The following is a 15,262-nucleotide window of genomic DNA, read 5'->3' as shown; positions in this document are numbered from 1 at the left end:
TAACAAGTAGATTTTATGTCAAGCAGCATAGGTTAAAATGAGCATTAAAATCATAATCAGCATGATTCATAACAAAAGACTGGCTGTTGTCACCGCTCCTGCTTGCCTATAGAGAAACCTGCTGATCAGAACAAACCTGAAAGGCCTGATGTAGGTACAGTTAAGCCAGTTCTGAAAGTTAGCTGACCTCTGTCTGATGCTGTTAGTTTCGTAGCTTCGTGTAGAGTTCCAGGGATTGTAACTCAGTTAATATACTTTAAGGTTAAGCCACTAAAGCATTAGCAGTAATAAGTTGTTTTGCATTAAGTCTCACTAGATGCAAAGAATAAGTTTCACATGAAGTTTTATATTTTTGTGTTTTATCTTGTGACCACAGTAAAGGTTAACAAGTTGAGCCCGGCGCCGAATTTGCTGTCCTTTCCGTTCAGCCAGCAGCGAGCAATCAAGCGGTGCAATATTGCCGACTTAAATTATTCATAAATTATACAAAAAGGAAGGAGATGCACATAAAGTCCAAAAGTATTGTTCAAAATGTTATGATGACAATTCAAAGCTATTTGGATGCAAGATAGCCAAAAGTGTTATCAAAATAGTTGTTTCGTATTGTAATATGTGTAAAGCTAAGCCGTATTTTTGTTTCGTAAGCTTCAATAAATTTCATTAAAACTACATTTCATTACATTTCATTGAGACTACACTTATTTGTTAACTTTAATACTGTTGTCCCGTGGACCGATGCCAGCAAAACGAAAATTCCAGTTTTGCTGGTTCCAGGGACCGACACCGGGCTCAGCATGTTAACGAAAGACAGATAATTTTTTAAAGGAATGTATTTAGATATAATTAAATTAGGTATTAGATAACCTTAGTCATTATGGATTTACATGGCCACTATTAAATTTATTTTTTAATAATAATTATTAAAAAACCCTATTAATATCACAATCTTGTAAAATTTCACAGTTTAAAACACATGCAATTTATGACACTGATTTACAGTGTTAGGATAATTACACATTAAAAGATACAAAACATAAAACTCAACAAAATAATTATGCGTCTTTTTAATTTGAAGGCCTGCCCAGACATTTTGGCTAATTTATATCGATTTCCTTCTCCTTAAGCACGTTTTCTAACAATTAGAAATTTGTCTCAATATGCAACTCAGTTAATGTTCTCATTAGTTTCTGCGTGTTTTGTCTCCTAGCTGCCAACCTCTATGAGGGTTTATTTGATCTGGTAAAAGTTAAATAGTCCTCCCCCTCCCCCCCGACAGACGTGAAACAAATTATCACTATGTCTGAAAGTAACTATAAATCAGATAAAAAATTTAAATAAAGGTTTAAATAAGCTTCTTATTAAAAAAGAACTAAGAACATATAGGCATGTTCTTATGCTAACAAAATAAAATACAAATTGTGGTGATATAATTAAACAAGAAGAGTGAAATTCAAACTAAAAATATGGACTAGTGGTTAAAAACTACACAATTTAATTTCAATTTAATCTGGTTCAGTAACTCTATTGTCATAATAAACTCATATGTCAACAGCAGTAATAGAAAGATTAATTATTACAAATCATCAGAGCTGACAGGAACTAATGCAGGGAGCAAGTGGAGTTCAGAAACACTCGTCTTACACTCCAAAAAACTCAGTTTAAAAACTGTCCAAGTGATTTGCATTTTGATGAGGAAATAGAAATGCAAAATTATAGTAAAGGCTGAAACTGTAAACAATTGGGTAATTTACATAATAATAACGTACATATCTTTGAAGAATAATTTTCTTTCTCTTTACATATTTAGTTTCTTTTTTCAACACGTTTCCTTTTCACTTAAAATTTTTTAGATTTAATTAAAGACTTCTGTTATTCTAAAAGACTAAATGCATTTAGAATGTATGGAGAAAGCTGATAATTTTATTTTTTTAGTAATACGAGCATTCAGAAGAAATATGCAATACATATGGTAAGGTCTAATCACAGAGCTGGTGTGGCATAATTTTTAGAATTTAGGGACACACCAAGCAAAAAAAATCTAGAAATGGCAACACTTTTAGAATTTAGAGCAAGCATTGAGAGCAGAATTTAGAAAGGCACCAGGCATCAGAATTTAGGATCCAGAGAGACTGCATCAGGTCGCAAAATGCCTAGCGCCAGCTCTGTGTATGATGCATTAAGACATATTAGATGATTCTTTTGAATTGTCAGTTTTCAATTTCTTTATTAATAAAAAAATTGCTTTCTAAAATGCCTGTTCATATGATAAGATTAGAAGTACTTTTGATATTTCCCATGCTTGTATGTAGTTAAGTAGAGAAAATAAAGGGAAGATAAAAATGTTAAGAAAGCGATTCTAGAATCAGAAGTAAAACATTCAACTATTATGTTTTCATTGTTCTTCCAGATGTTCTCCAAAATGTAAGAAACTGCGTGTTACTACCATGGAGACATTTTTCATTTTATCACATTTTTCTGGAAACTTTTAGAATCGTGGGTCTATAAATTTGTCTTGAAATCTTTCTAAACTTTCCAAGCTTCAATGTCTAAAATCCTAAAGAAAATTTACCCCTACCAATTTTGTAGCAGCAAAAATCCAGAAATGTTTTTAGAAAAAATCGGAGGAAAAAAGTGTGAAGTTAATTTTATAGAGAAAACTGATGCATATTCTGAGAATTCTGATCATTCTGAGAAATGGGGAAAATTCTTACCATGAAAAAATTAAAAAGACATTTTTAATTAATTACATAGCTATTTTGCTTTTGCTAAAAACTGTTTTGTAAACTTCGTGCTTTATAGCATTATTCCTTGCTTATTTTTCAGATTCAAAAAATTGTATAATATGTGGCCAAAATGGAACTTTATAATATGACAGTGAAAAATAAAAATGCTTTATTTTAATGTTATTTCTTAAATATAATTCCAATATATTACCATTATTCCATATATTACCAGATCTCGGAATTAAAAATTTTCTACAGAAACAGATCTTAAAATCACCAAAATGCTGATAATCACCAAGTTTAGAACCATTTAATAAAAGAATTTACATCCCCAAAAGCAGAAAGTTGTTTGAGAGCTCTTCATTACAAAAAATGAAATAATTTTGAAATGCTTGTTTCACTTCTTGCTCAGAAACTCGAGTATCCCACTATTATTTATATTACAAATAGGAACAAATTATAACTCGTGAACCTACTCAAAAAACAGCCATAGTTGTCAGTGAATCACCAAAAATATTCCTGCAAAATGCTAATTCACACTCAAAATGGCAGTCGTAAAAACAGAGAGAAATTTCAGATGATTAAAATTAAGGACCTTCTGCAAATTTTGGCCAAAATTAAGGACTTTTAAGGACCAAATATCGATTCCAAAAAACTTAAGGACTTTTAAGGACTCTTAAGGACCGTACGAACCCTGTTAATGTATAACGGACGGTATAAGCTAAGCTAAAATTATCTAATTATCTATTTCTGTTAATGTCGCAGATTGCGTTGTTCCTTATCCTCGAATTGGATACGGCTTATTATTTATTGCAGATTGTTAGAGCAATTTCATAAAAGTAAGCTTGAACTTTCGATTATGTCAAATAAAATTTCCGATATATAGTTGCTAATATGTAAAGGATCTACAAAGTGAAAGTATGTTTCGATATCCATCAAACAAAAAGTGGAATTGCTGGAAAAAATGGATAAACGCAAATACTTTGTTTCTTTAACCATTCCGAAATCTGTTTATCAATTTCACGCTGCTCTGCGAGGTTAATAATCAAGTCCCCCCCTGTCGCGGAGTGCAATGAACTGGAAGTTGATCTGTCAGCACTATCCTTATCTTAGGGCAGATGTTTTTATTTTATTCAGCTTATAATTCCTTACTAAATGTAGTATTTCATCTCGATGTATTCCATCTTTGATATGATTTAAATCAAATTCCTCGTCATTATAAATATCATGAGCACACATCAAATAGTTTTCTGGTTGCAATTTTCTAATTTCGATTATGTGTAATATATGCTTTAAGCATGCGCGCGTTGAAAGAAATGTTTAATAAAGTAAACAAATAAATATTAAGCTTTTTTTTTGTAAATTTTGATACCCTTTAGATCATAATTGCTCTTTATTTCATAAATTATGGTTTCATATTTTTAATTTTATAATTTCTCCATACCATCTTACCAGATTTAAACTGATGATCTATAATCCGGAATCGTCAAAGTCCCGACGTGTCCGGATTAAAGACTTTTGACTGTAGTTTTTTCAGGAATCCTGTACATACTATGTAAATGAGAATTAAAAAAGAATTATGTAATTAATTTTAATACTGTAATTCTTTTGCATTAGTGTTCCACACTAATTTATGCATGATTTACTTTAACAGGGAACTATTCAAATTAAATTTTGATGGCTTTACGGAATCTGTACGTAAACACTATTTGTTAACATTTTTCAAAGATTAGAAAAAAAAAAGAGGTGGAGGGGGGAGAAATATGTTTGCTTTTTCCCCCGAATTTTCTATTTGTGTTTCCGATTAGCATGCTTGGTAGTGAAAAAGAGGACGTTTTTGCAGCCATATTACATAAAAGAGTTTTACACACCTCATACTGAATGAAATTTTCAAGAAAAATACTTGCTTAAATATTTGTTTAATCTGACTGTACTTCTTTTGCATTAGTGTTCTACACTAATTTATGCATGATTTACTTTAACAGGGTTAGTAGCCACATTTTAGTTAAAAAAATAAGCACCTATAAAAGCACTTTTGAAGCCCATTTTAAGAAGGGGAAAAAAAATGTCTAATTACATTATACACAACTGCATAATCTTAAATGAAAAATTAGACTTGTAATTTATATAAGAAATCAAATAGTAATTTTTATGAGAGATTCAGTATTTATTAAGAGAGAATGAGTATTACTCAACCATGGAAAATAATTATATTTTTTTCTTTAAATTTTAAATAAGAATTCAATTTACAGAACTAATTTGCAATGATAGGGGGGAAAACACAAAACTAAATTATATTGCAAGATTTAATGATGAAACTGCAGTTCAAAATAGAGAAAATAAATAATAATAAGCCGTATTTATTATAGTCACTTCGTGCCGAGAAATAAATACAATTTATTTTTCCACTCACATTAATATTTAAATAATTTCAACTTGAATCAAAATTCAGAACATTTTCTAAATTTTCATTGTATAACAGTTTTCTCTTAACAGATATTGCAAGCAAAGTAATTTAGGTAAAAATAAGTAAAAAAAAAAAAAAAAAAGGAACATTTCTGAAATCAGAAGATGGGAAATTGCTCCGTGCAGGCATCCTTTAACAATAAAAGCTTAACACTTTGAAGTGGGATGGGGTGCCAGGTGTCCCACCTTAATAACCACCACCACCAGGCATAATCAGTTTTTATCTCACAGATGAAAGCTGCAAAATTCAATTTAAAATACATACAATTACACCTTTTAGTTCTCTAATTGTACAACAGATGGCGGCACTAGTATTCATTCATGGAAATAATGTAAAATAAAAATTCTTTGCAGGCCTAACTTTGAAGCAGTTTTCTTTCTTAATTTCTAATGCAATTCAAATCGTCTGAACAACTACTTTTGATGTCAGAATGAATATTTTTATGTGAAAGTTTCCTTTTCTAATAAAAATTACTATTTGATTTCATATATATTAATTAAGAATGGTTGAAATTAAAAGGTGGGACAAATACGTCCCACCGCACATGTAGGAATTGCTGCTACTAGATGGCAGTACTGTTCAAATATTTTTAAATTGAAGTATCGTTCATTTTCTATGTTGATAATGCAAATTTATATTTTTTAATATATTGCAATAATGTTAAAACCTGAAAAATATTTAGTATTTTTTATAAATTAAACGAAAATATAACTCTGTAACATAAAATGTCATATTGAATACTGAATAGATATGTGAGTGTGATTCACCATAGAAAAATATTCTAAGCAGAGGAAAGAGAGAAGTGAAATACATAAACATGATGACCTTCTGAATGTCTTCCTTTTCAAACCTGTAGCAAATAAAGTACTGGAGTAAAAATCCTATCTGTTTCAAATCTATTATGAAATTATTAAAAGCTATCTAAAATGTCGTAAACAGAGTGATTTTAAAAAAATTATGTAATTTTTTTTTAAGAAACATTTTTTATTTTGCGAATATGATAAATATTTTCTAGATAACTATTCAAAAACGTTTTTTATATCTTGCATTTTCATTCGGTTGCTAAAACTAGCACTTAGATAAGCATGTATTTATATATGCACAGTAGCCATACGCTTTTTGGTGGAGAATGTGTGCTTGAACTTCAATGGCTTATGACTTGGGAAATGTGAATGCATCCACTGTTTTGATCGCACTTTTGTTTCTTCAGTTGCATAATGCTCCCATGTCTCATCTCCTGCGACAATTTTCCCAAAAACTCGTCTACGTCCTGACGGTGGTGCTGGAGGAAGGTTAATGTGGCACCCATTCACTGAGTTTTTGTGATGGCCAGACAGCACCTTGGGAACCCATCTCGGGCAAAGTTTGTGGTACTGGAGTTTTCCACTCGCAATGCTATAGAGAGTTGACCGTGAAATTTCAGGAAACAAATCACACAACCCAGAAATTGTGAACCGACGATTTCCACAAATTGCCTGACCCACAGGCTGAACAAAATCATCGGTTGACACTGGCTTCCTTCCCTGGCTGCCTGCACCATGAACACCTGTGCGTCCAGCTTCAAAGTTCCAGCACCATTTCCACACTTTGCTGTCACTCATGAATGTTTCCTCTTACACTTTACTCATTCATTTATGAATTTCAGCTGCATTGCTTCCTTTAGCATGCAGAAATCGAATGACTGAAAGCAATTCACATTTGGCGGGAGACTACTTTTTGAAGAATGTTTATGTGCTCCCTACATACTCAGAAATGACAATTGCGAATCAACATGTTCCTTGGGCCAACTAGAGACGCTGCACAAGACGTCTGCACACAGACCTAGCAGATTTCCTCCGAAGCTTTCCTTTAGCAACCAATTGGACCTTGAAAAAAAAATAGCCCTTGTATTAAAAAGAAGCTTAAAAGTGCTCTCTCTCTCTCTCTCTCTACGGACACCACGAAAATGCAAAGATTTAAGAAATTATTTCATGAGACTTCACACTTCAGGTATAAAATAAATTGCATATATGGGCATTCAGAGAATTTTTTTCCCTGCTAATGTACACTAAATCCAATTTTACAAAGAAAATCTCTCAACAAATACACCTCCTTTGCTAGCTAGTCCAAAGTAATATTTGTTAAAGTTAAATAATCAAACACAACTAATATAGCTCTGATTTTCTTTTTTATATTACAATAACAAAATTGTGAAAAAACAGATTTAAAGCTTTATTATTGCTATAAGTTCATTTCAATATCTAATAGTAATAAATTATATTTTAATCATCTAGTGGTAATGAATTCATTATTATTATTTCATTAAATTATTCATTACCATTATTTTATTAATGAAAATAGATTATCAAATATTGCATTCCAACCTGCAGGCATATAAAGCTAGTTCATATTGGTTATATTTTGTCAAGTTCTGTTCTCGTTTCCTAATTTCTACTAAAAACAAAGTCATAAAATCCACAAATTATTACCGAGATTGATCCAAAATAGTAAATATTATATAAACATTGTATACATTTTGCTCTTAATAAATAAATACAATTTAGATTAAATTAAATCAAAATAAACCTCGGAAAAGTCGCAAATATAGTAACCTATTCGAGACTATTATCCAGCATCCGTCAAACAAGTAAATTTTACTGCATCTATGGAGGGAACAAATGACTACTCTAACGACTTAGGGAACAGTAGAGGAGGAGGAAAAAGTGTTTTGAATTGCACTGTCCTAAAGAATGAATGAACTATGAGAATTTAAGCCAGGTTTTAGAAGGTTAATGACAATCAACTCAAACTATTATTCTACCTATAAAAGTGGTTATAACAATTTACTAAGGTACATCAGTTGAAATAATGGGGTATTGTGATATAATAGGAAAAGGGAATTTGGCTTAGTATAGTAAGTAGCCTTCATGGAAACCTTCAATGAATAACACACCAATAGTAGTATTACAGTATGTATTCATTAGACTGTAAATTGTTACAATCAACTAATGAATTGATTAAGGCAAATTGTGAGAGACACTAAGAGTGAGATGTCTCTGTAGCAGACTTTTACAGGAAAACTGGCTTGTATTCCTTTGACTTAAGCAAAAAACCATAAAAACTTCCAGCAGCCAGCCAACTCCCCAGGATGGGCTACTGTGGTCCTATCCTGGGTCTATTTGCTGGGTCCATAATTACACCATCATCAGATTATGAGAAACAAATTAATAAACTAATACATTTAACAAGACTTACCTTCAGAGTCATTTCAATCCTATCAATTTGTCCACCAAGCATATCTACAATACTTTCTCCATGCTTCAGCATAAAAGCTTCAACATCCTCAATAGATTTTAATTTCTGCATTTCCTAATGGTAATAACCAGATAGCAAATGATACAATACATTAATTATATATATAAATTTCTTATACATTAACCATAGCCTATATTTCATATAAATCTTTTTAAAAGCACTGCATGTTTTTATTTATACTTTTGCTACAAACAATCCTAATCATGACAGAGCCTTTTAACTATACATTTTTTAAAACACCATAAATTTTACAAAAAATTGCTTAAAAATAATCACTTGATTATGAAGTTTACATTTTATACAAAATATCTACTAGTACCTAAAATACAATAAATTTGTTGATTTAAAACTCTTGAGCCACATTTTACTTAATGTGCAGTCTAATAAAGATAAGTAAGTTTTGAATCTAAAACATCATGTTTGAGCCTAGGTAAAAACAGGCCTAAGTTCTCCAAAATGCATCAATTAGGCTCACTTTATCTTTTGGTAAGTCCTCCATATAACTTTTGAAAACTACTTTGACAGCTAAAGCAAAGAACTCAAATAGAACACAACAGTACATTCAAGTTCTACAGTCAGTGTTGTGTATTTCTGAGCATTGTTTGGTTAGTCAATGCTGTGCATTTCTGAAGAGGGATTAGAAATCCTGTTTCAAAAATATATTACACAAAATTTAGCATATTATTAAACATGGTAATGAAAATTGTGTGCTTTCTCCCATGCGAAATGTTGTTCACATCAATTTCCAAGGTTTACATTAATATTCCAACACTATAAAAACTTATTATTTGGTTGTCTAGCATTTTGAAGCAGGTTTATATGAGGCATATTCAGAAACTAAGTACCATTTTGAAAAAAAAAAAAAAAAAAAAATAGTAAAACAATTTTTTCGAATCCAATTTTATTTTTACATGAAAATACATGTCTTAAACTATTTTTCAACATAGTTTCCACCAATGATCAAACACTTGTTATAGCGGGTGACCAGTTTTCGTATACCATCGTCAAAGAAACTTCCCGCCAGTTTCGACAACCATTTGACTGCAAACCCACACAAGTCTATCAGAAACACCATTCTTTGTCTGACTTCTCATATCAGCTCCACATTTCGGACACGTTAAACTCCGTTTTAAAAGTCATTGACTCACACAGAAATTCCAAAAATGCACTTCTATCTGCATAAACACACCCGTGAACAAAAGACTCATTAACACTGCCAACATCGTACCTTTTAATACTAAATTTACTTTTCACACAATCCAAAATACGCGATTGTAATCTTGCCACCACGTCTGTAAGTTTCAACGTCAAAAGCCATACAAACAGCATCATCCATCAAACCAACCCACAGCACAGAATCACGCCAAAAAACAGCGCAGAACACATATCGCCATATTTGGTGATCTTAGGCCACATATAAGAGCAGAACCATGAGGTCTACTCTTTGAAAATGAAAAAAAGGATTTTCCGTTTGGGGAAGGAAAATTAGATGCAACCTGCCCCATCATATGACTTCAAATAATTTTGTTAATTTATACAAAAATATTGCAATCAATAAAAAATTAAAGCAACATTTTAAACACTAATACATACACAAAATAAATAGGGAAAACCATTTAAAAAAAAATATTTAATTTACTTTAACTGAAATTTCCAATTAATTCCCCACCCCCATTAAGTAGCTAAGATAGTACGTGTGCCCACAACTTCTCACTATCTATTTTGGCATGGCACTGAATGTGCTTATATAATAGGGCCCACCATAAGAATGATGGTCAATGAAAATTCTGATACAGAATTTTAAAAACACCATATATGTGTATGTTACTACTTACCCCTGTTACAATTAGCCCCTAGCTCCCCTACACTCAGAACATTCATATTATGCCAAACAAATGAGCAATTTTGACTTTTTTTAACTTCATTAATGAATTTTGTAATGTGATTTATACGTAATTGATTGCTCAGAAGAATTCTTTAGCAAAATCATCTTTCCATTATATCATTGTCTGCAGCTCTTTTGACATAAAGCATAATAGCGATACTGCTATGCGCAAAGTACTTATAATTCAATCGTTCAAGGCATTAATTCATGATAACTTTCAAACCATATTAAAACATAGAACATTATGTTAAAATAACTAAATTAAAGCTTCAATTAAAAGGTTCTGGGGAAATAATAATTTAGAGGCAACTGTACTGAGAATACTGATAAAGCTGCACTGGTTTATATTTAAGAAAACAGATCTATATTAAATTGGAAGAAAACATGCCAAAATACAATTAAAAAATAAGGCATAAAGCAGCATTAGTTTTCCTTAAATTTAAGAATAAAACTCTAATATTACTGAGACCGATTAATAGAGATCAGCTTCTGAAGAAAAGGGGCTGTGTCTAATAGCCTCAAACCCAATAAGAATTTTACTCAAAATTTATGTTAAACTAAGTTTGCTTTCTTGCATAGTTTTAAACCTGTATTAAATGCTTTGTTGAAGTTCTGTACATACAGACTCAAGTACCTCTATACCTACAGATATCTGGAATACAGAAAATAGCATGCACGGGAAAAGAAACATCTAAACAATTTCAAATTGAAAATTAAGCAATATCTAAAATCTAGAATAAAAAGATTTTTGCTCTTCTTGTACTTAATTCCTCACATCAGCACTGCACTTGCAAAAATAAATTTATACACATTTTTTAGTTTTCATTTATGTAAAAAAAGTATATTTCTACAATGGTTTACAACTGCTTTTGCCCCCTAATCTGCATTTTGTAAAATACTACTTCAAAAGTGCAAATATTTGCTAACATCTGCCCTTGTAATGATGCTTTATATGATGAAATTTCAACACCAGAAGATTCTTTTTCTTTATTTTTCACCCTGATGTTTTGAACCACATCTTATATAGCTAAAAACCTTTCTAACATTTTTAACAATAACCATTTTCAGACCTTTAATTTGCAAAATCAAATTAGACTTAAGAAATATTACTTTTAAAAAACAAGGTAACTATATATAAACAAGAATTTGTGAATCAAAATGCTATGATTCAAGTGTAAGAACATTCATGACATGCTTATTAAAAGAAACTGGAGTAATTTAACAGCAATTTATAAACTGTTATCTAAGCAAAATCACTTCATCTATTACTTTTCAAGTTCTCCTACATTTTTCTTCCTTCTTTTGCATAACAGATGAGAAAGTCATAAGAGTTTAGTGCAGAGTATAACTTCTAAAGATAATGCTATTTTTCATATCTTGATACATGTGTTATTTACGGTGTACACTAAATGCACTTTAAAGTAAAAGAATCAACAAGGTGAAGTGAACTTTTACCTTACTATATGCAACAGCTTTAAGCTACATACAAATGCTTGCCCCAGTGTAAACTACAAACTAGTAAAGCATCTGCTGCATAGCTAGGGAAAAGATTGTAAAGTGAAAAAATTTTCAAACTGTATAGCTATTTACATATACAATTTGAGAAATGTATTTCCGGACATATGCTTGTGAGATCAGCATTTCATCCCTCCCTCCCTGATTATTTAATAACTCTTTTCTCTTTTTTATCTCTTATACAGTACAAAGTCCGTAATCCGGACTCATTGGGACTTCGGCGATTCCGGATTAGAGCTTTTTCCGGATTATAGATCATCAAATTAAATCTGGTAAGATGGCATGCAGAAATTATACAATTAATATTATGAAACTCTAATTTATGAAATAAAGAGCAATTATGATCTAAAGGGTATCAAAATTTAAAAAAGCTTAATATTTATTTGTTTACTTTATTAAACATTTCTTTCAATGTACGTTGTTAAAGTTGCTTCATTTTTTGTGCTAATACGTTTTCTTTAATTCTATAAACAGACATAATTTCTTGTTCAGTTACAAAGACGGATATGCCTTTATCCATTTTTTGCAGCAATTCCACTTTTTGTTTGATGGACATCGAAACATGCTTTCGCTTTGTAGATCTTTTGGCAGCTCCAGAATTGGAAACTCTTTCTGACGTAATCAAAAGATTAAGTTTAATTTCTATAAAATTGCTCTAACAGTCTGCAAAAAATAATAAGCCCGATCCAATTAGAAGATTAAGGAACAGCACAATCTGCAACATTAACAGAAATGCTTTAGAATCAGTAAAGATAATTTTAGCCTAGCTTATACCGTCCGTTATGCATTAAACACGCATGCGTAAAACATACAAAAAAAATTTGTGGCTTTGAGGTCCGGATTATAGATCATTCCGGATAATGGACTTTGTACTGTATTTTTTATACTCTCTGCAGCCCATAAGCTTTTGTGATATGTAAGTAAGGCTCAGGAGATAAGCGCACTTGACACCTCAATCTTGATGATGATTACTCGCTTTAGTAGGCTGTGATAAAGAAAAACACCTTAACTTAAACTTTGAGCAGCACAGCTTTTTGAGTCTGCTCATGAATACTTGTATTTAAATAACATATATTAGCCAAATTTACATAATTATTTATTTTAGTCCCTGTTTTCATAAACTTCCATTCATTAAATAATATTTACATCATTAAAGAAAGTAAGAAATCAAACTAATTTAAATTCTACGTTAATATATACCAAGTGACCAAAAAACTCATGATCAAATAAAAGCAGTCATGCCACTCAAGGGGGTAAGTTTTGCTGAAAAATCTCATATACAAATCTAATTATAGTCTTATGAATAGTTTTATATGGCCTATTACTATTGTGTTCTGCTAGAGAAACAAACTATCAATACCTGTCATCAGCAAAAAGTCTTAAATCATGATTCAGGAGTTGCAGCGATGCTTAAGGTTAAGAAAGCACAGCTGTGTGCCTTTTTATGAGAATTTAAGTCAGTTCATTGGAAGTGATAGTCTAATTCTGCAATGTGTCATCTGAGATGGAAGTATAGTTAGGGGCAACAAGCATCGAAGCAGCAGAAAAACTAGCACATCTAATGCACAGCAAGAATAAGAGAACATTGAATTTCACAAGCTATAACCTAATATTATTACAGCTATTAATACAACCTTAATGCATGCCTTCATTTCTGAAGTTGAAAAGCAGCAGCTGTCTAGTGAGTTCTTACCAGTGCAGATCTTACTATGGCATTGTCTAGACACGAACTTCGGTTTATAAGGCAAAAAATCTCACATTTATATCCTTCCTTGAGAACTGCAAGCAAATCTCAGTACAAGATGAGAGCTTTATAAAATATTTTTGAAGAAATAAAGGTGTTACACACAATCATGAACCACCATTCATATTCTATGAAACTATTGGCAAACTATTCAGATACATATTTAATATGCCAATGTTTCCATTATTTGGTCAGTTGATGAAACTATGTTCTTTAAGATATACCAAGCTAAATACCTATAGAGAAATGCCCTCACTTCAATTACTGTTACATGAAGCTGTGGCTCCTAGGCACACAATATGAGAAAGTAAGGCTAGTAAGAAGTGAACAAGTCCAGTACGGCACAAAGTTAGAAATCCTGATGTCCAAAACCTGGACCACAAGAATTTTTTTTTTAGAAAGTTATTATGAAAAGAAAGAAAGAATTAGATTCCAAGAATAGCATCTTGCTTTAGTGTATGTTTAATGCTTCACACATGCATGGTACACATTTTTCCGTATAAAGCACGTGGAAGATCCCAATAAGAAATGACTCACACAAGGATGTCTAAAGCATTTTTTTAAATATTAGTAACTGAATACCAAACAGCATGGAAAGTTTCCTTGTCGCAAATATGCTTGGCAATGATTACAGACTTCACCCAATTGCAATGTGAAGTGCTCAGTGTGTTGATGATTTAACATAAATTTCTTTCCATATGTAACATATAAGCTTTCATAAATGATAATCCATAGGCCAAATGAGTGCTGTTTGAATTAAGAATAACTGCTGAATTAATCAGATAAGTTTTGTATATGTGGGAATTTATTCAAGATTTAGATAAGCCTTAAGCATATGTGGAAACTAGTCACAAGTGCATAATTAAACTAATATTATTAGGCTTAATTATCTTAAAGCACAAAAAAGCAAGACAAATTTTAGACAAACAACATGTTTTTACTCTCCAATCTCATGATAATACATTTACAATTATGTACAATGGACGCTAGCCACATTTAATGGTGATAGCCGCAAATTTGAGGTTTTCGGATATCACAAACAAAAAGCAAAATTTTTGAATTAATGGAATCATTGAAGAAATGTATAGAAGTAATAAATGAAGATGATATAACAGAAGTTTTCCATTATGATGACAATGCCCCAATAATCAACCAGCAGACAGTGAAACCTGTAGTATGGTTCTGAATCAAGAAAATATCACTACCAACTATAAAGACAGACAGGTTGTTGAGAATAAAAAAAAAATTCAGTTGATCATATAGTGAGAATTCTTGACATGTCAGTTACAGGATTTGAACAATGGACTTTGAAACTGAACAAGAAATTACATCTGTATATAAAATTAAAGAGAAAATAGCACAAAAAATGAAGTAACTGAAAGAAATGTTTAATAAAGTAAACAAATAAAATATTGGGCCCTTTCCCCCTACTTTTTAATTTCCTCAAGGTCATAAATGCTTCATTATTTAATAAACTACTAATTATATTTTTAATATAATTTCTACATGTCGTCTAAACAGATTTAATATGATGATCTAAAATGCAGAAAATTCTGAAATCCTGAATCGTCGAAGTTTTGATGACTCTGGATCTTAGACTTTGCACTGTACATGTTTTCAGTTTCCCAACAGCT

At 31.3% G+C, this 15,262-nt stretch overlaps 1 protein-coding gene across 12 annotated transcripts in view; it reads right to left on the bottom strand.

The window, feature by feature from the left end:
* ZnT49B (solute carrier family 30 member 9) overlaps positions 1-15,262 on the bottom strand; it is a 110,849-nt gene that overhangs the window by 3,228 nt on the left and 92,359 nt on the right. For 11 of the 12 annotated variants that reach the window (XM_085807928.1, XM_085807937.1, XM_085807931.1 and 8 more), the window contains one exon: positions 8,425-8,538. In XM_085807928.1, the coding sequence (XP_085664054.1) occupies positions 8,425-8,538 (114 nt within the window). Of the gene's footprint in view, positions 1-8,424; positions 8,539-15,262 lie in introns of those variants that run through there. The other variant, XM_085807935.1, reaches the window with a different exon arrangement.

This window comes from Stegodyphus dumicola, chromosome X1 (genome assembly GCF_044657685.1).
Source record: "Stegodyphus dumicola isolate Sdum_Otavi_A_Nest chromosome X1, ASM4465768v1".
NCBI classification, from domain to species: domain Eukaryota; kingdom Metazoa; phylum Arthropoda; class Arachnida; order Araneae; family Eresidae; genus Stegodyphus; species Stegodyphus dumicola.
Note: the sequence above shows the minus strand (reverse complement) of the source record. Positions and strands in the feature narration are given on the sequence as shown.